At 42.4% G+C, this 22,598-nt stretch overlaps 1 protein-coding gene across 1 annotated transcript in view; it reads left to right on the top strand.

The window, feature by feature from the left end:
• The window catches only part of CWC27 (CWC27 spliceosome associated cyclophilin), a gene marked incomplete at its 5' end in the record, with an annotated part of 272,255 nt that overhangs the window by 164,960 nt on the left and 84,697 nt on the right, over positions 1-22,598 (top strand). Inside the window, 2 exon segments of the mRNA XM_073623567.1 lie at positions 6,593-6,702; positions 12,942-13,045. Of these exon segments, the coding sequence (XP_073479668.1) occupies positions 6,593-6,702; positions 12,942-13,045 (214 nt within the window).

Raw genomic sequence — 22,598 nt, 5'->3', positions numbered from 1 at the left:
AAAATTTTGACAGCTAGCGGGTGAAGAACCCCTGCTTGCTGGCACAACGGGGATCGGGGAGGTGCGGGCGCTGGTGCATTCATAACAACACAGAATATGGGTGTAACATGATATGAAAGGTGAGCTTATCCTTTAACTCCAAGCATTATGAAAGCCCCAAAAATGCTATCCAGCCAGTCCAGTGTCTGTTCTGACATCCACTTGCAAATCACCATGCCTGTTGAATTTATTTATTTTACACATTTCACCAATTTTTCCTTAAAACTCAAATATAAAAAACAGCAATTTAATCCAATTACAAAATCTTTAAAAATCCAATTAAATGTATTTGTTGCTAGTGTATATACTTTTATCTGACTTTATATTAGCCTTTGTATAACCTCATGCACAGCAAAACTCATATTATAAGAGGAGGGTCAGCAGTTCCTGCCAATAAACTCTACTGTATTTCACAGTGCTTGTAACTCTAATACCGTGTACACACAAGCGGAATTTCCATCAGAAAAAGTCAGATGGGAGCTTTTCATCGTATGTTCCGACCGTGTGTATCCCCCATCGGACTTTTTCCATCGAAAATTCAGACGGACTTAGAGAGCATATTCAATATTTTTCCGATGGAACTAATTACTATCGGAAAAACCGCTCGTCTCTGTGCTGTTCCGAAGAGATTAGCAGAAGGAGCCCAAAGGGTGGCGCACTGGCTATTGCACTTCCTTTTTCTGGTCCCGTCGTATGTGTTGTACGTCACCGCGTTCTTGACGGTCGGACTTTGGTGTGACCTTGTATATGCAAGACAGCTTGAGCGGAATTCCGTCAGAGAAACCTTCAGAGTTTATTCCGACAGCGAAACCGCTTGTGTGTATGCGCCATTACAGTCTTAACCAGGAGGAGAGAGTAGACTGTCCCTTGCAATGATTTCATCAGTATACTGATGATCCTTCATTGTTGCAGCTGGGGTGGATCTGTGAGCAAGATATATTACTTTACAGCAGTGGGGGACAAAATGAAGCCCCTTACCTGGCTATGCAGACTTGCAGGAGTTCTTAGATCACAAGAGTGGCTAAACAGTATTACAAATCTTTTAGCGATTTAAGGCAGTTCCCATACATGTTTTGCAGTTGTAATATTTATTTTGCCTGGAGTACAACCTTAAATCTTTTAGTTGAATGCCTTGTGAATGTGACTTACTAGACAGTAAACTGTAGTGGTGTTTTTTTCTGCTTCATTTGGCATACTTTATTTAGCTTTTGATAATTTAACTTAAACCTGGCCATGAACTTACTTTTCCTACTTGCTGTCTGATTGGGTTTCATAAGCTTGCTGTATTATATGGACATTAACGTAGTATTGTTTCTCAGATTCCTTGTTTCTAAATTGTCATAAACATTTGGTGTGAACAGTGTTGCATACATTTATGCTTGGTTTACCTGAAAACCTAAAATGCTTATAAGTTGAACATTTTGCAACATCTGGTAAGCAGACTTTGATGCTTTGTGACAAACTGATGCAATCTGCTTCCACTGTTCCTGTTCTATCCACGCTACACGTTTCCTTGTGTATAGCTCGACATGCAGCTAAATCCTCCTATTCTGCAATAATCAGACTGAGTATCATTTTGAAGCTTTATTAAAAAAACAGGGTGGGGCAAAACTATTGAGAAAAAAAACAAATACATATAATCAGTATATGAAGTATAAAGAAATACAAAGAATAAGCTAGGCTGTAGATGGCGATAAGTAATTCTCACCAGCGATGCTGCGTTTAGGAGATGCAAGTTTTAGTCCAACATGTGCTCTGATAGCTGGTTCCTTCTTTCAGTTTCTAAGATGGAGTCTAAGTTCCCAGGATGCACCTGTTTCTCTTACTCAGACTGAAGAATGATGGGAACTTTGTAGAGCTATAGGATTCTGGCCAAAATGAGAATCACGATTTTTTTGCTTAGAATAAAGATCACGATTCTCTCGGCGTAACATCATCTTTCACATTATTCTAAAAAATTGGGCTAACTTTACTGTTTAGTTTTTTTTTTTTTTTTTAATTCATTAAAGTTTTTTTTTTTTTTTTCACAAAAATTGCATTTGAAAGACCGCTGCGCAAATACAGTGCAACATAGAATATTGCAACAACCACCATTTTATTCTGTAGGGTCTCTGCTAAAAAAAAAAAATATAATGTTTGGGGATTCTACATAATTTTCTAGCAAAAAATAATGATTTTAACCTGAAACCAACAAGTGTCAGAAAAAGTTTTAGTCTTTAAGTGGTTAAACTTCCCTCATCTACAGAACGAAGTTCATTCCCATGATCTAAAGAACAAAACTTTACAATGTTTATAGTTAGCTCAGCGGCTGAGGAATGTTGTGATACTTGGCAGACTGCCTGTTTTTTGTTTTTTTGACAGTTGACGTGAGGGGAAAAAAATCACGATAACATTTCTTTACGATTAACCGTGCAGCTCTAGAACTTTGTTAAAGGGGAACTTTAGTTTCTAGTTTCTGCAAAAACAATAATATCTGATATTGCAGGCAAACAGCTAATAGATATTCTGCTGGAGGCAGAACAGTTCCCATTACTCATATGCTTAACTATAACAGCCAAAAAACATGGGGCAAAGAGGGTCGAGGGGGGTCTTTAAAAGGTGCAGTCGGGCACTTCTCCATGTGTCTTATTTATAATGGCATTTGCAGCAGTTTATGATGGATCTGCAGCATCCCAAACAGCTGCCTGCACTTTGTTTCTGGATCTTTTACTGGGAATGTTAGTTGTCTGGCTGCCATGTTGGCTGTCTTACTTTAGTACTTTGCATCACTGGCCCAGAACAAATAAAGATAAGGACTTCTACTTTCCTGATCTGCATGCTTGTTCTGGGTCAGGTACTTGAAGGCAGAGGAAAAGCAAGAGAACCTGGCAACTAGTGTTTTTATGGGAAGTCAGCAGCAACAACCCCCTTATTTCTCTTATAGCAGGTATACTTAAATTTAATGTAGATCTTCCAATACCCAAGCAATATAGACAGGTTCCAATAGTACAATGCAGATAGTACATGTTACCTGCACATACCTTTTAGATGCATTCTTCTGCGACCGGGATGCCCAAATTCCAGGCACTAAATGTTGACACTTCTTGGCGGGTTGGCAACTACATGTCCCAGCTCAGCTTGTCACTTTGCCCAGCCATGAAGGGACTACAAGTGCCTAGCACATCTGGCAGACCTTTACATGGCTTTCTGCAGCTGGAGAGTCATGAGCTGTCTTATGCTGGCTTCACACTGTGCTTACAGTATAATTCATTGTAATCGTAATTCCGGTTTTATAGATTTTCATTGGCTTCTCTGTAGCACCATATTTTTAATAAACTGTAGTGCAAGGTAGACAGTAAAGTGGGGGGGGGGGGGGCTCTAAGTCAGGGTCTTGCAGCAGCTTGGGTACCCATGTTGCTTTTCTAGTCATTTATGGCTATAATGTTTTTTAAATGTTTAATAATGGTTCTTTCAAACTTTCAGGGCCCTCCATTTGCTGATGAATGGTCCCTAAACTTCTGATAAGCATAGTGTTGTTGACGTGTATTGTAAAAAGCTGTGCTTCCCTATTAGTAAATGAGACCATCCATTACATTAAAGGGAATGTATGCATGTTTTTTTTATTATGGTCAAATAATTAAAAAAAAAAAAAAATATATATATATATATATATATATATATATATATTTTTTTTTTTTTTTTTTTTTCTACTAGTTCAGGATAAAATAAAAATGGTTTGAAACATAAAAAATGTAATTGAGTCAGAACTCAACTGAATAAAATAGCTCGGGAAATCACCCTTTTCTAAATCTCTGCCTAATACCCAATTTCATCAAAAGGCGGCACATCCTGCAGCTGAAACCTGTAATAGCAGATCTCTGCTGAAAAAAAGGGGGGGGACCTACAAGACAAAAAAGTATTTAGTCAACCACCAATTGTGCAAGTTCTCTTCACTTAAAAAGATGAGAGAGGCCTGTAATTGTCATCATAGGTATACCTCAACTATGAGAGACAAAATGTGGAAACAAATCCAGACAATCACATTGTCTGATTTTGAAAGAATTTATTTGCAAATTATGGTGGAAAATAAGTATTTTGTCAATATCAAAAGTTCATCTCAATACTTTGTTATATATCCTTTGTTGGCAATGACAGAGGTCAAACATTTTCTGTAAGTCTTCACAAGATTGTCACACACTGTTACTGGTATGTTGGCCCATTCCTCCATGCAGATCTCCTCTAGAGCAGTGATGTTTTGGGGCTGTCGCTGGGCAACACAGACTTTCAACTCCCGCCAAAGGTTTTCTATGGGGTTGAGATCTGGAGACTGGCTAGGCCACTCCAGGACCTTGAAATGCTTCTTACGAAGCCACTCCTTCGTTGCCCGTGTGTGTTTGGTATCATTGTCATGCTGAAAGACCCAGCCACGTTTCATCTTTAATGCCCTTGCTGATGGGAGGAGGTTTGTGCTCAAAATCTCACGATACATGGCCCCATTCATTCTTTCATGTACACAGATCAGTCGTCCTGTTCCCTTTGCAGAGAAACAGCCCCAAAGCATGATGTTGCCACCCCCATGCTTCACAGTAGGTATGGTGTTCTTTGGTTGTAACTCAGCATTCTCTCTACTTCCAAACACGACGAGTTGTGTTTCTACCAAACAGTTCTACTTTGGTTTCATCTGACCATATGACATTCTCCCAATCCTCTTCTGGATCATCCAAATGCTCTCTAGCAAATCTCAGACGGGCCCTGTACTGGGTTAAGCAGGGGGACACATCTGGCACTGCAGGATCTGAGTCCCTTGCAGATTCAGTCTTCCCAGCCTGGTGCATTTTGTCTCTCATAGTTGAGGTATACCTATGATGACAATTACAGGACTCTCTCATCTTTTTAAGTGGGAGAACTTGCACAATTGGTGGCTGACTAAATACTTTTTGCCCCACTGTATATAACACAGATTGTACAGTATATTCTGTAAAACAGAAAAAGAAAAGCGCACTTTCTTCAATCTTGTCAGAAGCACTGGAATTTTATTGTATCTGTTCATTGTTACACCTGCATGTTCCACCTCCCTTTTTACTTTCCTCTTTAATGTTGCATTTCCTCCTCCTTTGTATTTTAAAATGCTCTTTATGTATTTCTGCTTCTTTCCCTTAGTTGTCAACCTATGCCCTTTAGAGCAGAATAAAGGCTCCAGATTTCCTACAAGCTGCTGAATGTCAGACAGTGTCTGTTGAACTGGAGGATATTCGGCCCATGCGTACCAGCTTTCAGGCCGTGTTCACATCATTGCGCTGCAGTTTGCAGGTGTCGGCATCTTCAATAAGGGAAACCGACAGTGAAGCCTTCAGGCTTTACTGCAGGTTTCCTACTGCGCATGCGTGAGTCGTGCTGCACTTTCTGAATAGTCCCGCCATCTTCTGGGACCTGTGTGTATGTATCCCAGAAGGCAGCGTGGGGGGGGCGCAAATACTCAGAGATCGCCGCAGTGATCTTACCGGGAAGTGGGAGCGGGTACCTGTCAAAACCAGGTACCCACTCACCCCCCAAAAGTGTCACATGTGGCAGTGGAGGGTGGCAGGGTGCGAAGCTTCCCCTTTTTCTGCGGCCAAACCTTAGCACATTGGTGTGAACCAGGCCTTACAGCACACAGCAAATGGAGTGCACACTCGCAATCAAAGCAGACATGCCACACACAGTCACAGCATATGCAGAAAGGGCAAAAACAGAGAATAGACACAACAAACCCAGCATGCACACATAGTCAGAGCACACTTTTTTTTTTACAGTTTCCCTTATTAATTTTGTTACTTGTACACTGGTTCAGTGTTAGCCAAGTATTCCTGATAGACAAAGAACATGGGGTTCTATCACATATAGTTTAAATCCACATTACCTCAGAATACAACTGTATTTGTAATATTTTTACTGTATAGTTACACAGTATACATACAGTATAAGCATAGTTATCAAAGGTGGCTAGAAATAGGACAGATCTTGGCTCTATGTGTGTACGTTATTAATCATATTACTATGAGGCATTTTTATTTTTCTAAAAGAAATCCCTTTTGGCTAGGCTAGTTGGCACATGTACCTCCAAAGAGTGCCAGCTTACTATTTGAATTTTATTTTTTTATATATTGGCAGTATATTTACTTGTGTTGGAACGGCACCTCTGTGACTTTGGCATGGAGAATGTTAATCATTTAAGCTTAGCTCTTCCTGCCCCCCTTTCTTCTGCTTCGATATAGCTGTTATGGTCCATCCTACCTCTGGTGTACCTAAAACCCTTTATTGGTGTAAAAGAACAGGTATAATATGATGCTGTGTAAAATGCCAGTAGTCAGTGGCAACAAAATAGATAATATTATTCCATTTTTCAGATTTAGAAATCATTTATCTTTTTCGATGAATTAAAGCCGGGCATATATTTGGATGCTTGTCATATATTTAGATTGTTTGGCTAATATAACTAAAATAAGAATCCTGTTTACCACTTCCTTTTAAAGTAGGAGTGGGAAACTATTCTAACTATATAAATGAGGCTCATTTTACCTATTTCTCTTTTTAGCTGAAAGAACTGTGGCTAATAGTGCTCTGGAAGAATATCTCAAGGAGAAAGAAAAGTACGAAGGCTGCAAAAAAAAGAACACAGTGAAAGGCTCATCCAGAGAACAACAGGTAATTTAATAACCGTGTCTAGTTTAAATAAATATATATATATATATATATATATATATATATATATATATATATATATATATATATATATATATACACACAGTGGCTTGCGAAAGTATTCGGCCCCCTTGAACTTTTCAACCTTTTGCCACATTTCAGGCTTCAAACATAAAGATATAAAATTTTTATTTTTTTGAAGAATCACCAACAAGTGGGACACAATTGTGAAGTGGAACGAAATCTTTTGGATTTTTGAAACGGATTTTTGATTTTTGAAATGAAAGTGGGGTGTGCAAAATTATTCGGCCCCCTTGCGTTAATACTTTGTAGAGCCACCTTTTGCTGCGATTACAGCTGCAAGTCGCTTGGGGTATGTCTCTATCAGTTGTGCACATCGAGAGACTGAAATTCTTGCCCATTCTTCCTTGCAAAACAGCTCGAGCTCAGTGAGGTTGGATGGAGAGCGTTTGTGAACAGCAGTTTTCAGCTCTTTCCACAGATTTTCGATTGGATTCAGGTCTGGACTTTGACTTGGCCATTCTAACACCTGGATACGTTTATTTGTGAACCATTCCTTTGTAGATTTTACTGTATGTTTGGGATCATTGTCTTGTTGGAAGATAAATCTCCGTCCCAGTTTCAGGTCTTTTCCAGATTCCAACAGGTTTTCATCCAGAATGGTCCTGTATTTGGCTGCATCCATCTTCCCCTCAATTTTAACCATCTTCCCTGTCCCTGCTGAAGAAAAGCAGGCCCAAACCATGATGCTGCCACCACCATGTTTGACAGTGGGGATGGTGTGTTGAGTGTGATGAGCTGTGTTGCTTTTACGCCAAACATATCATTTTGCATTGTGGCCAAAAAGTTCGATTTTGGTTTCATCGGACCACACATTCTTCCACATGTTTGGTGTGTCTCCCAGGTGGCTTGTGGCAAACTTTAGACGAGACTTTTTATGGATATCTTTGAGAAATGGCTTTCTTCTTGCCACTCTTCTATAAAGGCCAGATTTGTGCAGTGTACGACTGATTGTTGTCCTATGGACAGACTCTCCCACCTCAGCTGTAGTTCTCTGCAGTTCATCCAGAGTGATCATGGGCCTCTTGGCTGCATCTCTGATCAGTCTTCTCCTTGTCTGAGCTGAAAGTTTAGAGGGACAGCCAGGTCTTGGTAGATTTGCAGTGGTCTGATACTCCTTCCATTTTAAAATGATCGCTTGCACAGTGCTCCTTGGGATGTTTAAAGCTTGGGAAATCTTTTTGTATCCAAATCCAGCTTTAAACTTCTCCACAACAGTATTACGGAACTGCCTGGTGTGTTCCTTGGTCTTCATGATGCTCTCTGCGCTTTCAACAGAACCCTGAGACTATCACAGAGCAGGTGCATTTATACAGAGACTTGATTACACACAGGTGGATTCTATTTATCACCATCAGTCATTTAGGACAACATTGGATCATTCAGAGATCCTCGCTGAACTTCTGGAATGAGTTTGCTGCACTGAAAGTAAAGGGGCCGAATAATTTTGCACGCACCACTTTTCAGTTTTTTAATTGCTAAAAAAGTTTAAAATATCCAAAAGATTTCGTTCCACTTCACAATTGTGTCCCACTTGTTGGTGATTCTTCACAAAATATAAAAATTTTATATCTTTATGTTTGCGCTCCTCCACCTTCTGTTTGAGGATGCCCCACAGATGCTCAATAAGGTTTAGGTCTGGAGACATGCTTGGCCAGTCCATCACCTTTACCCTCAGCTTCTTTAGCAAGGCAGTGGTCATCTTGGAGGTGTGTTTGGGGTCGTTATAATTAGAGGTCGACCGATATGGATTTTTCTCTGGCCGATGCCGATATTTAGAAATCTCGGTGGCCGATGGCCGATATGTGATACCGATATATTGGGCCGATTTTTTTTTTTTCCCTTTTTCCCCCTTCATCTCATAAAATCTAACAGTTAGACCCCTTTCACACTGGGGCGTTTTTCAGGCGCTTTTGGGCTAAAAATAGCGCCTGTAAAGTGCCTGTAAAATGGTTCCCCTGCAGTCTCAGTGTGAGCCTGAGTGCTCTCCCACTGAGGCGATGCGCTGGCAGGATGTTAAAAAAAAAAGTCCTGCAAGCAACATCTTTGGAGCGGTGTATACCACCACTCCTGCCCATTGAAATGAATGCGCACCACTGCCGAAGCGCCTGCAAAGCGTTTCGGCAGCGGCGCTTCAGGGGCGCATTTAACCCCTTCCTCGGCTGCTAGCTGGGTTATAAGCGCCCCGCTAGCAGCCGAATAGCGCCGCTAAAATGACGGTAAAGCGCCGCTAAAACTAGCAGCGTTTTACCGTCAACGCATGCCCGCTCCAGTGTGAAAGCAACCTTAAGTGATACAGAAATTTTTTTACATTTATTAAACAAAACAAACTTCCAATCAGTTCACTTGTATGTAGAATTTAGAAAAAAAAAACTATATCTTAAATATTAAATATACAAAAACAGGTAATCAAAACTTTTGGACGAAAAAAAATGGGCTAACTTTACTGCTTAGTTTTTTTTTTTATTTATTAATGTACTTTTTCAAAAAAAATTGCGCTTGAAAGACCGCTGCGCAAATACCGTGTGACATAAAATATTGCAACAACCGCTATTTTATTCCCTAGGGTCTCTGCTAAAAAAATATATATATATAATGTTTGGGGGTTATAAGTGATTTTCTAGCTGAAAATACAGGATTTTTAGTTGTAAGCAACAAATGTCAGAAAAGATTTAGTCTTTAAATGGTTAAACTGAGAGCTTCTACACACAGAATTTAGTTCATTCATAAGTGTAAACATTGTATCACTTCAGGTTCTTTTTATCAGATTTGGCAGGCTGCCCAGAGGAGGGAGAAGTCACTTCACAGAAGATTTCAGGCAACTTGCACTGACTTCTATTACAGAAGTCATTTGCAAGTCGCGCTGAAGTTATATCAGCCTTTTTTATCAGCACAATCGGCCATGCCGATTAAGTAAAAAACACCAAATATCGGCCGGCCGATATATCGGTCAACCTCTAGTTATAATGTTGGAATACTGCCTTGCGGCCCAGTCTCCGAAGGGATGGGATCATGCTCTGCTGTCACAGTACATGTTGTCATTCATGGTTCCCTCAATTAACTGTAGGTCCCCAGTTCAGGCAGTACTCATGCAGCCACAGACCATGCGGGCTTTCTTGTGCATAATCTTTAGAATAGGTTTACTCGTGGGACGACAGCCATGCAGACCAATTTGATCCAGCGTATGGTCTGAGCACTGACAGGCTGACCCCCCACCCCTTCAACCTCTGCAGCAATGCTGTCAGCACTCATACTTCTATTTCCCGAAGACAACCTCTGGATATGATGCTGAGCATGTGCATTCAACTTCTTTGGTCGACCATGGCGAGGCCTGTTCTGAGTGGAATATGTCCTGTTAAACCGCTGTATGGTCTTGGCCACCGTGCTGCAGCTCAGGTTCAGGGTCTTGGCAATCTTCATATAGCCTAGGCCATCTTTATGTAGAGCAACAATTCTTTTTTTCAGGTCCTCCGAGAGATCTTTGCCATGAGGTGCCATGTTGAACTTCCAGTGACCAGTATGAGAGAGTGAGAGCGATAACACCAAATTTAACACACCTGCTCCCCATTCACACCTGAGACCTTGTAACACTATTGAGTCACACGACACCGGGGAGGGAAATGGCTAACTGGGCCCAATTTGGACATTTTCACTTAGGGGTGTACCCACTTTCTGTTACTTGTCTGCTAAAAAAGCCTAGGCTTATGACATCATGCACAGCTCTCTCTCTAACTCTCCTGACAGTTTGCCAGGAAGGGAGGTGGGATGAGTCATAAGAGGGCCAGTGAGAGCTGCAGGGCTGGAGGTGTGCCTCTGTGTGTCTGTGTAAATCCAGGAAGTGAACAGGCAGCAGCTTCAGCTGCCCACAGTTAAAATGTTTGCAGCCAGACTCAGTGGAGGGAGATTTCTGCAGCATATTTGGCAAGTACAGAATCACAGTAAATATAAAATAATATGCAAAGTGGTTGGAGGGAAGCTTCAGAATGGCAAAGATGTTTTTATTACAAATGAGCAGACTGCAGTTTCTCTTTAAACACAAAGTTAGCAGCACACTGGATGTCTGTCAGATCAGATATTTTTCTGTACTTGCAGCATTTTAATAGAGACTACGAATGGGAACGTGCTTTTGTATTGCACAGATGTACTGAACACATTCATACACTTTATAAATTAAAGCAAAGTTACAGAGTGAACTAGTCCTTCACTCAAGAATTGCACCTTCCCAATCCCCCCTCCTCCACAGCATAAAACAAGTGCACTTTTTTTATTTTATTTTTTTATGTGTCTCATATTCGATCCGCCTCCTGCCCCCATTCTTATCTAGGGCAAACATGAAATGAACCTTCCCCTACAGCAGGGGTCAGCAACCTTTTTCCACTTAAGGGCCGGATTCAATGTAAGTGAATGCATGGAGGGCCGCATTCACCTGCTAATAAATGAAGATAATAATAATCCTAACACTGTAATAATAACAGTACAGGTTTACCTCACTTTAAGGTGCTTCACTAATACAAAGCCAGTTCACCCTGAGTGAGCATGTGGCTGGGGATTCGGATTTTACTGGCCCCCCCATCCTGGCACTCAAGGGTGGCCTGCCAGCCGGCATGGTCTGGAGATGGGGGTCCCTGCCCCCAGGGGAGTAGGAGTCCCTGTCTTCAGGGGTGACGGTGGTCCCTGTCTTCAGGGGTGACGGTGGTCCCTGTCTTCAGGGGTGACGGTGGTCCCTGTCTTCAGGGGTGACGGTGGTCCCTGTCTTCAGGGGTGACGGTGGTCCCTGTCTTCAGGGGTGACGGTGGTCCCTGTCTTCAGGGGTGACGGTGGTCCCTGTCTTCAGGGGTGACGGTGGTCCCTGTCCCCAGGGGAGATGGAGTCTCGGGCCCCAGGGGAGATGGTGTCCCTGTCTCCAGGGGTGACGGTGTCCCTGTCTCCATGGGTGACTGTGTCCCTGTCTCCATGGGTGACTGTGTCCCTGTCTCCAGGGGTGACGGTGTCCCTGTCTCCAGGGGTGACGGTGTCCCTGTCTCCAGGGGTGACGGTGTCCCTGTCTGCAGGGGTGACGGTGTCCCTGTCTGCAGGGGTGACGGTGTCCCTGTCTGCAGGGGTGACGGTGTCCCTGTCTGCAGGGGTGACGGTGTCCCTGTCTGCAGGGGTGACGGTGCCCCTGTCTCCAGGAGTGACGGTGCCCCTGTCTCCAGGAGTGACGGTGCCCCTGTCTCCAGGAGTGACGGTGCCCCTGTCTCCAGGAGTGACGGTGCCCCTGTCTCCAGGAGTGACGGTGCCCCTGTCTCCAGGAGTGACGGTGCCCCTGTCTCCAGGGGTGACGGTGCCCCTGTCTTCAGGGGTGACGGTGCCCCTGTCTTCAGGGGTGACGGTGCCCCTGTCTTCAGGGGTGACACGGTCCCTGTCTTCAGGGGTGACGCGGTCCCTGTCTCCAGGGGAGATGGAGTCTCGGGCCCCAAAGGGAGATGGGGTTCCTGTGCCCCCGAAGCAGTGTCCTCTGTGCCCTGCACCCCCCCCCAACTGTAGTGTCCTCTGTCCCCACTATAGTGTCCAAATAAAGGGGAGGTCATTCAATACATAAGATTAACTGCTTATTTATGCCTGGGGACTGTGAAAAGCGGTTTTACTTCCCTGCTTCTCTTCACAGCTAGAGACTGGTCCCTGCAGCCTCTTCTCTACTGCACTCCAGCAGGCATTAAGTGCAGTGAAAGTGAGGATGCTGAGGGACTGTCCACTGCTGGAACGCAGTGGAGTGCCATTTGCTGGGGTAGCGGAGGATCAGGTAGGTAAAATTGCTCTTACTATTCCCTAGACTAAATGTGCAAATGGGTGCAGCTCCACTGCAAGGGAGGACTTTTTTCTAGAGTTCAGATTTAAATTTGGTATACTGCTGTACAAACTAGACAAGTGTTTGCATATAATATGTATGATTATTTTAGTCAGAACATTTGTGTGTTCTTTATTTGTATTTATCTGTTTGTGATGCAACTGTACAAATCCCATTTGCTTTTAGTTTTTTTTCATAACTTACATAAAAAAATATATATTAAATAATTTTATGTAGTGCCTAATTATTTACCTTTTAAGATTTATATGACAGTTGTATTTTATTACCACTTGCTTAAATAGTCCAGAGAGAGACCTAAATATGTACATTTCAGACACTGGATCTTCTGGACCGGTTTAAATCAAAGCTCACCCAGGCAATTTCTGAAACACCTGAAGAAGAAATGTCTGATCCAGAAGAAGATGACGACAAGGGATGGTAAGTGCTGACTTGGTGTTAACTAATCATTATAACGATGCATACAGACACAATAAGGGGCAACTTACAACCTATAATTTATTTTAGGTCACACCATTGCCAGCTTATATTTGTTTTGCAACAACCTTTGAACATTTTATATTGGTTATAATAAAAATTCAGATTTTTCTTTGACACATTATTGGTACAGACAGACAGATACATAACTGTGCAGGTTAGTAGACTTAATTGCTACTTCACCCACAAACTATTTTTGTAGTTTTGGATAGAGTAGAAGTTAGAACCCCTGTCAGGTTTTTATAGCTGGAAAAATCTGGATATGAGATGCTGAATCCTGGAATAGCGCACTAATCTGTAGCGCTGCTTAGGTAGTAATGAATGGTGCACTTTTTAGGAAAGGATGGGTGAAATGTCAGACCATGGGAGGGCCTGGACCCTGCTTTGTGTGAGAGTGCTGCCATCTGACTCTCCAGATAGCTGCAGCACCTATACACGAAAAAGAACCACTGCTCCAGGTGTATGAATATAAGGCTTATTGGAGTATCTTGCAGAGTGCTAGCCCCGGCCTGCCTCTGTGGGAAACTTGGAAAGAAGAAAGAAATGGCTGCACTTCCAGAACTTCTGATTACCTTTTATTTGCTTCACAAAGATAACACCAAACTGTGGTCACATAGACGCGTTTCACACATATATCTTGTGCTTAATCATTACTAATGATTAAGCACAAGATGTATGTATGAAAAGGGTCTACGTAACCACAGTTTGTTGTCTTTTGGTGTTATCTTTGTGAAGCAAATAAAAGGCATTCGGAAGTTCTGGATGTGCAACCATTTCTTTCTTCTTTTCTAGCTGCAGCACCTACCAGTTAAATGAAAAGAGTAAAATCTGATTTATTACTATATATATGCATCCTGGCTGCAATATAGTCATGAATTGTAGGGTTCAGGAGGCTTTTAAAGACCAAACGAAAGGTAACTTATGTTACTTTTCCAAGATTTGCTTACCACCACAACCTGTTCCTTGATCCCCACTTTAATAAGATAGATTCCTCTTTACAGGGAGTATATTGTAAATTATTTTCTAAAGAGGAAGTAGTAAGGCGCATGTTCTGCATCACTGAGAGGTAGGTGAATGTCTTACACTACTCCAGCAGCTTAATGACTTCTTTTTTAAAAGAAATTGAAGCAGAAACAAGACAGTGGCTGTGTGCTTTTTAGTGAAGTATGTACTGATGAAGGTAACAGCTGCTGCTTTATTCATGTAACAGGTTCACTTTAAAGCATTATCCAAGTACTGCTTATGAACCTAAAGTAGAGTTTACATATTGCTGTTTACCTTCCTTGACCTCAGATGTCTTCTCTTTCTAGCAGTTTGCTATTTGGACCCTCAGTGGTTATTTTGCTATGCTACGTTGCCTCATATTAGATGTAAAAACATATTATAGGAAGTGTGCCTGGTTTTTGAATATTTATTTTCCCTGGTGTCTGCAGAAGAATGTGTTGGAAGTGTGTTACATTGTGCACAGCCTCCAGGGGAACCACTTTTCAGGACACATTTCAGCACACTGCGGTGGTGCTAATTAAAGGTAAACTTGATTGGTTAAGAATGCAGAAATGAGAGATGTTTTGGATTCCCTGCCTGATGGTAGCAGCTGGAAAATGTGCCTGGACATTGCGGAGACTGCATAACAAGGTATTAGTGCACTTTGTGCCGTTTCTGTTGCTGAATGCCATCAGACCAATTCTGAAGTGTATATTTTGTGTTTCAATAGCACTTCCTGTGATTGTCAACCTAGAGGTAGTATTACATATTGCCAAGCCAAGGGTCCGAAATGACCTTTTAGATTTTGGCAGCAGAAGTATGAAATGTCACAAAGCTTTTCAGGAGCCAGACAAAAGCAAGGAAAGGGCTGTGAGGTGGTTCAGTGTTGTTTAATGATATTACTGAGGAACATCGTGTTCTGGAGTGACCTAAAGGTTTACTATGTGACTCTAGTAGCTAAGCACTTTCACAGTGGTGGACTAATTGAGGGTCATTCACTGGTAGATAGTGTTAGTAAGGTTGAAAAAAGACATGTCCATCTAGTTCAACCAAAAATAAATTAATGGAAAACAGAAAACCTTCATATACAGAACCCTTTACCCACAGTTGATCCAGAGGAATTAAAAGAAAAACCCATATAAAGTATGGTCCGATGTGCTCTAGTGCGAGTAAAAAAAAAAAAAAACATCCTTCCTCATTCCCTGAAGGCAATCGGAAATATTTTTGTAATTGTTGGCATTGTATACTGTACACCAGTAAGAAATGATTTCCATCTCGTCCATTGAGGGACACAGGAATTCAGAGACAGTTAGTTTGTACTGCTGCCTGTAGGAAAATTGGATACTGGCAAACACAAAAATTGTAAGCCAGCCTCAGGGCAACTCCTCCTCTACCCAGCATGCCTCAGGTTTTTTTTCTAGTATCCGTGGAGGATGAATGCTTGTTTTATTTTTTTTTTCTAAGATTCTTCCTTTATTAACTGAAATATTCTTAATTTAAAGACACAAGATAACTCAGTAAATCACTTCTTGGCATGTTATACCCATACTCTACTGGATAGGACATTGATCAGCTAGTGTGAAATGTGACCTTCGGACACTAAGCTCTGACTTGTGGTTCTTTCCCAGTCCTATGTACTCTATACTGGTATAAGTTAGCCAAGTCCAAAACTGTGGCACAGCCCAAAAGTGTGACCCTGTCACTTTGTGAGTAAGGTTTTTCAGGCTGAAGCATCGGAAGCTACAATCAATTTGCTGCCCTAGGTGCCTTTCAAATTTCTAGTTACAGCAAGTTTTAGCATGGAAATGGTTAATGCTAAATGACAGATGTAGTTTGCTAGGTGGAGTGTCGCACGAGTGTGCTCTATTCCCATCATTCAAAGTAGGGAAAGCATAATTCTGCTGCTCCTGCTTTGAAAAGCACCACGTGATACTCTTATCTCATGTGGGTTCCTAATGCCCGCCTACAAGTACCTTACACTTTGGACCTAGTTACATCTCATTCATTTAGCTGAAACATGTCTAAACACAGACACAGAGGAGGCAGTCCTGCTAATGCTGGTGACTCCAGCCCATATTCTCCCAACAGTTTTGGTTCTACTTGGTATCCTCTGCTATCTGGAAACTGGTCACATATAGTTATAGGGTCTAAGTCATTGAAGCTTCATCCAGCTCCACCGGTTGAGGCTGAGTCACCAACCTTATTGTCAGGGTCCTCTACCATAACAAGACTTTGTGGCCAAATTCTCCCAATTCCTCAAAGATACTGACCACAGAGGCTGTAAGTGCATCTGGTTTGCTTGGTCTTCAACAGATGTTGTCTATTTGGTCCTACATTCCTCCCTACATTCGATACTGTAATCAAGACTTCTATGACATTTGAGATCTAGCAAGAAGTCTTCTGAGTCTCCTCCTTCATACTCCTGCGATAGGTGTCTGGCCATACAACTGAGTTCTTATTCTGTGACCCTAGGGGTCAGAAGTGTAGGGCTTAGCGCCTTCTCTTTCAGGCTGTCTGGTCTTCACCTGAACTTGTTTTTTGGTTTAATTCCCCTTTAGGAACTGTTCCTTCCAGGTGCTTGACCCCATTTCTTGTTGACTACATCAGGTTTTTCTTCTCTATGTAGGAAATCTTGGTTGTTCCACCTGGTTTTGATGCTGATTCAAATTGGTGTTTTTTTTCCAGCGTTCAGTTATTTTTTGGTGGTGACATTTTCTCCTAGTCTGAGCTTCAGGTTGATTCTCTGTGCCCTTTTTCTGGTTGTGTAGGCATTGGTCCTTCAGATGTACTGCAGGCCTGTCAGTAGTTGTATGTTGGCCATCTCAGTTTAACTGCTTTTGGATGTCACAACGTATTCTGAATTCCTGTGTCTCTCAGTGGAGCGGAAAGAAAATACGATTTTTGTGCTAAATGTAAAATATTTTTCTTGGAGCCTATTGAGGGACACTGTCCCTCCCCTCTGTGTTTATTTATTTATTTATTTATTATCTTGGTATTGCTTGCTACAAACTGGGGCATACTGGGTGAAAGATGGTTTATTCTTGGTCTGGTTTACAACATTTTTGTTTGCAAGTGTACAATCCTCTTGTAGGCAGCAGCATCCTTACTGTATCTGAATTTCTGTGTCCCTCAATGGACTCCAAGAAAAATATTCTATGGTAGGTACAAAAATTCTATTCTCCTTTTTAGAAATTAGTCAGAGAACATGCAGTTGAGGTACACATAGAGAGGTCTTACATGACGTTTCTACATTACAAAATTGTTGCAGTGTAGGCTACTGGAATTTATAAATCACCACCTTATACTATTCTCTGAAGGTATCAACGTTTTTTGCAGTGTTGAAAAGGCTTGTGTGTGGCCATCTTAATCTGTACTTATAGACTCAATGGAACGCTTACATGCAGAAAATGATTTGTATGAAGAACCACCAGCTTGCACTGCTAGGCTTGAAACTGATTTTGTACTATAATCACAGTGCTATTTCTTGGAGCCAACAATCCTTTCCATGAATTAAAAACACAATGTTTATGGGGATCTAATTTCTTTAAAGCGGAGTTCCACTTTTTTTTTTATTAAGTCAGCAGCTACAAATACTGCAGCTGCTGACTTTTAAAATATGGCCACTTACCTGTCCAGGGCGCCCGCTATGTCGGCACCCGAAGCTGATCTATCCCTCGGCTGTCGGGTGCTGCCGCCACCATCCTCGGTAAGGGAATCAGGAAGTGAAGCCTTGCGGCTTCACTTCCTGGTTCCCTACTGCGCATGCGCGACTCACGCTGCGCTAGCCCACTGGTCCCTGCTGTTTTTTTAGACCCGTGTGTCTCCCAGAATACAGCAGGGGGGGTGGGTTTGCGTAGAAACCTCTCGAGTGGATCGGGTATCTATGCCCGGAAGTGGGAGCAAAATACCTGTATTGGACAGGTATCTGCACCCCCCTCCCCCCTGAAAGGTGCCAAATGTGACACCGGTGGGGGGGGGGGGGACCGGAAAAGCGGAAGTTCCATTTTTGGGTGGAACTCCGCTTTAACAGTCAATTACACATGAAAGAATAAAAAAGGTACAAACAAGACCAAGGATAAATCCAAGGGAAAAACCAAGCTTAAATTACCACCAGCCCGCAGGCAACCAAATAACCTGTCTAACAGTATGCGTTAAAAGCAGGGATTTAGTCTGCACACATCTGTAAATGCATGCGTAAGCCACAGAGCCTTGTCAAGGCACCCTGGTATCTATGGTACCTAACACTAATTTATAAGTGTCCCCACAGTGGAGGCACATGCATTCTGATGGATAGGTGAGAGCAGGTGGACTGATGGGGAGCCCTTAAAGGTACAGGGGCACACTGAACAACCAGCCTGTAGCACAATGGCTGCAAAGGTGTCAGTGCTGGGTGTTCAGTGTGCGCCTGTACCTTTAAGAAGGGGGGGCTCCCCATCAGTCCCCCTGCTCTCACCTATCCATCTGAATGCATGTGCCTCCACTGTGGGGACACTTATAAATTAGTGTTCGGTACCACAGATACCAGGGTGCCTTGAGGAGGCTCTATGGCTTACGCATGCATTTGCAAATGTGTGCAGACTAAACCCCTCCTTTTAACGCATACTGTTAGACAGGTTTACTTGGTTGTCTGCGGGCTGGTAGTAAGTTAAGCTTGGTTTTTCCCTTGGATTTATCCTTGGCCTTGTTTGTACCTGTTGTTAGCCTTCCAATGCTTCTTACTGCGATAGCCAGCTATAGATGGGATCAAGTGGTGTCTTTTTTGTATCAAAGAATAAAAAAGACCTATGTGTGACCATTCCTGCATAGTACCACAGAGCTGATCAGGTCACAGAAAAAAATGTAAGTGGCATTCCCCTGTGTGGATTTGTGCTGGTAATCACTATTTCACAGCAGGTCAGGTGGGCACAAACGTAACATTTATTTAGTTTATCTTTACCTGGAGTGTACTGTATATTAGCCACACTACCTTTGTATGGAAAGGAAATTAAGTCCACTTCAAGAAATTATCATACGTATAGGTGCAGTCCAGGATGCTGAGTTACCCCTGGTTTATCATTTGATTCTTATTTCTCTAGGGAGCTCCAGCAACAAGATCTTCCCACCATAATTCCTAGCTCTATTGCTGCCAAATTTGAGCTGCTCCTACTGCATTATTCATAACACAAGATTCACATAAAATCAAATGGGAAGAGTTTGCTCCATCCTATGACAAGTTGTAATACCTATAAACTGAAGCTCAGAGATCTCACCACCAGAGTCTATGTGAAATATGAGAAATGATCATTAAAAAACAAAAATAACAATTTTGCAGGGACTGACTCTTTACTTGGGTATGTAGAGATTACAAAAAATATACATTTTTCATCAATATCCTACTTTTTTTTTTTTTATAATGTATCTAACAGTTTAGTGTACTACTTAATCCATTTTTTTTCTTTAACCTTAAATAAGAACATGGGTGTTCCAGTGCATTTTTGTTGCATTCTGGTCTGTTCCTGTGAGTTTTGGTTTTTACAGCGTTCCAGTACAGTCCAGTGCAGGAAAAATGCAGCATGTTCTACTTTTTTTGGGGGGAACTGGAACTCACTGGAACTGCAAGCACTGGTGTGAACTATGCCATTGAAAACCATATAACCTACTTTCTATGCGTTTTTGATGCAGAAAAAAAAACGCACTGGACTGCATGTGGTGTGAACTGGCCCTCGGTGCAGAAAAAAAGCGAACGGAATTGCGTCTGGTGTGAACTAGCACTAAGTGGGACACTGTGTGGCTATTCCATCTTTATGGAACTATCTCATAGTTCTGTCATAATGTTTAAATGAGAAAATTGATAAAATATGTATCAAAAAAATTCAACTTTTCCAATAGACCTTAGTTTGTTTCAATAAATTAAACGTTTTGCTGTTTTTGAACTTTGGTGCAGAATATATTCAGACCTTCTTCTATTGATTACTTTGAAAGTATGCTTTACACACTCTTGGAAATGTTCATGTGCTAGGTAAGACTCAAGCCTATGAAACGGCTCTATCTTAAAAGATGGGTAAGGAAGCCGGATGCTTGTGGCTGGCAGCCGAAGTGCCGACAGGTACATGTTATCACCCCTGACGGACTGCCACAATGTTCTAGTGAAACCAGCAGCTATGGCCTTCCAGCCAGTCCGCAGGCATTTCAGGGATGGATCATTTTGTGTTTGTGTTCTATCTTTTCTCAAATCTGCTAATGGCAATTCTTTAACAGCACAGTCTGGTAATGATTATCAAACACTATACACAATGTTTACAGAAGACTTGGGTTTCTCGTTCTTTTGCATAAAGCAACAGTTGAGTGCTGAAAAAAAAATTGTGGAGGCAAAATTTCTCCTGTGACCCATGCCAAAAGCACAGCTCTTCCAGAAATGCATAAAGTGATTTTGTTGTCAATGATCAAATTTATTAAAAATGTTATTATTTGGATCAATAGGCGTGTAAGCATGTGTAGCAAGGAAATATGAAATTCTTTTTACGCTATCATCTATTAAAGGACATGGGAGCAGTATATTATCATGGGTTATAATAGTATCACCTACAGGAGAAAGTACACTTGTACAGAAAAAATGTAGGCCATCCCTAGGGTATATATCCCCTTCATACTAGTCATGCTTCTGTTTAGTCTAGTTTGCTTAGGTGGAAAAAAAGTTTTGGAACTAGTTGCGCTGTTATGTAGGGAGCATGTTTTGGTTCTTTAAAATGACAAGGTGATCTTGTATCTGAATGCTTCTTTTTTATTTATGATGTCTCAGCCTTTTATCTCAATGACGATATTGTGTCCCCGTCCTTGTTTTTGGCTCTTGTGTGTCTTAAAGCAAGTTGCGCTACATAGTCTGGAAAGGAAGGAATTTGCACGCCATTGTCTGGATGTTGTCTGGGCTATTCCATTTTTCCTAACCCCTATGTGTCTTTTAAGAAGTCTGATGCCTTGTTTGTGATCCCAGAGGGTCCCCAAAAGAAGTCCCTGGCTTTTAGCTATACCATTTTAAGATGGGTTCAGAAGACCACTGTACAGGAAGTCCCCAAGTTACGAACTCAATAGGGACTGTAGGTTTGTTCGTAAGTCGAAGTTGTTTGTAAGTCACAACACTGCATTTGTAAGTGTAACTTCCGGTCGGAACACTGCATTCGTAAGTGTAACGTCCGTGTCAGAAAAGGGTAAGTCCACTCCACCCCCTGGAGATGGTACAGAGGATGAATTGCACAAAGGGGCACAAGCTACCAGCAGGATAGGTAGATCTTGCGTGAAGGTCAGCGAGGAACTTGATAGCCGTGCAAGGGCTGGTAGGTATTGAACCCAGCGACTAGGTAAGAGCACAAAGTCCAGGACATGCTGGGGGACCAGCACCAGAGACAAGTCCGTAGACAGGCCGGGAGCTAGGATACAAGGCTAGAGGAAGTCCAAGAGCAGGGCAAGGGTTAAACACAGGAGACAGCAGACAATCCAGAAACAGGCAGAGGGTCAAGGCACTGGAGACCAGAGACAATCCGGGTCACAGGCTGAGGATCAAGGCACAGGAGACTGAAGACAAATCTGGGTACAGGCTGAGGGTCAAACACCAGAGGTAAACAGAGTCTGTTAAACAAGCCAGAAGTCAGGTCCAGGAGAGAATCAGAGTAGGTCAAGGCAATCTGGGTCACAACAGGCAATTGATCAACAGGAAACAGGAACAAGATCACAGGGATGCTGAAAGATAAGCCAGCAATTTGCTTGAACAGTCAGGCAGCTTTTATAGGCTAGGCCAGCAAGGGATTCACGTTATGCATGCACGCTCTGTTCAGCTGAGCCGCGAACGCGCATGCAGCGAAGCGCCGTTCTGCCGCGCCTGCACGCAGGGAAACGGCGAACCTGACAGGGTTGATTATGGTTTCTTCCCTGACAGTCCGCCTGTGCATTAGGGTGGCCACATCATCCCTTTAATCCAGGACACACACTAATTACACAGGTTCTGTGGCTGATTAAGGTGGTATCTAAGCTCACTTGGTGCCTTATCTGCATTGAATCAGCCTCAGAACCTGTGAAATTAATATGTGTCCTGGATTAAAGGGATGATGTGGCAACCCTACTGTGCATGGATGTGGGATGTTACGGGCACTTGTTATGTTATCTGGGGCTCTTCTGGCCATGCAGTACATGTAGTATTGCAGTACGGGATGTGTCCGGAGGTATCCAGGACCAACGTGGAGCACAAGTGGCTGACATTTGAGGCCATTCGTAACTCGGGGACTTCCTGTATAGGCATATGGTCTTGAAGGATAAGATCCCCCTGTTTTCCAGTTCGGGATCACTCCAGTAGGGCAGTAACTGCCTGCTGCTTGTTTTGGCATCAGCCCTATGTTTTTGAAGTCTATAAGGCTATGACTGTTCTTAGGTCACACCTTTTCGATGTTTTACTGGGTGGATGTTTCAGCCTTTGCTTTTGCTTGTTCTTCTGATCTCACACTCCAGTGTTTTATGCTGGCAAAGCTCAGTAATAGTCATTCCC

The sequence above is a fragment of the Aquarana catesbeiana genome, linkage group LG01 (assembly GCF_042186555.1).
Source record: "Aquarana catesbeiana isolate 2022-GZ linkage group LG01, ASM4218655v1, whole genome shotgun sequence".
Lineage (NCBI taxonomy): Eukaryota > Metazoa > Chordata > Amphibia > Anura > Ranidae > Aquarana > Aquarana catesbeiana.
Note: the sequence above shows the minus strand (reverse complement) of the source record. Positions and strands in the feature narration are given on the sequence as shown.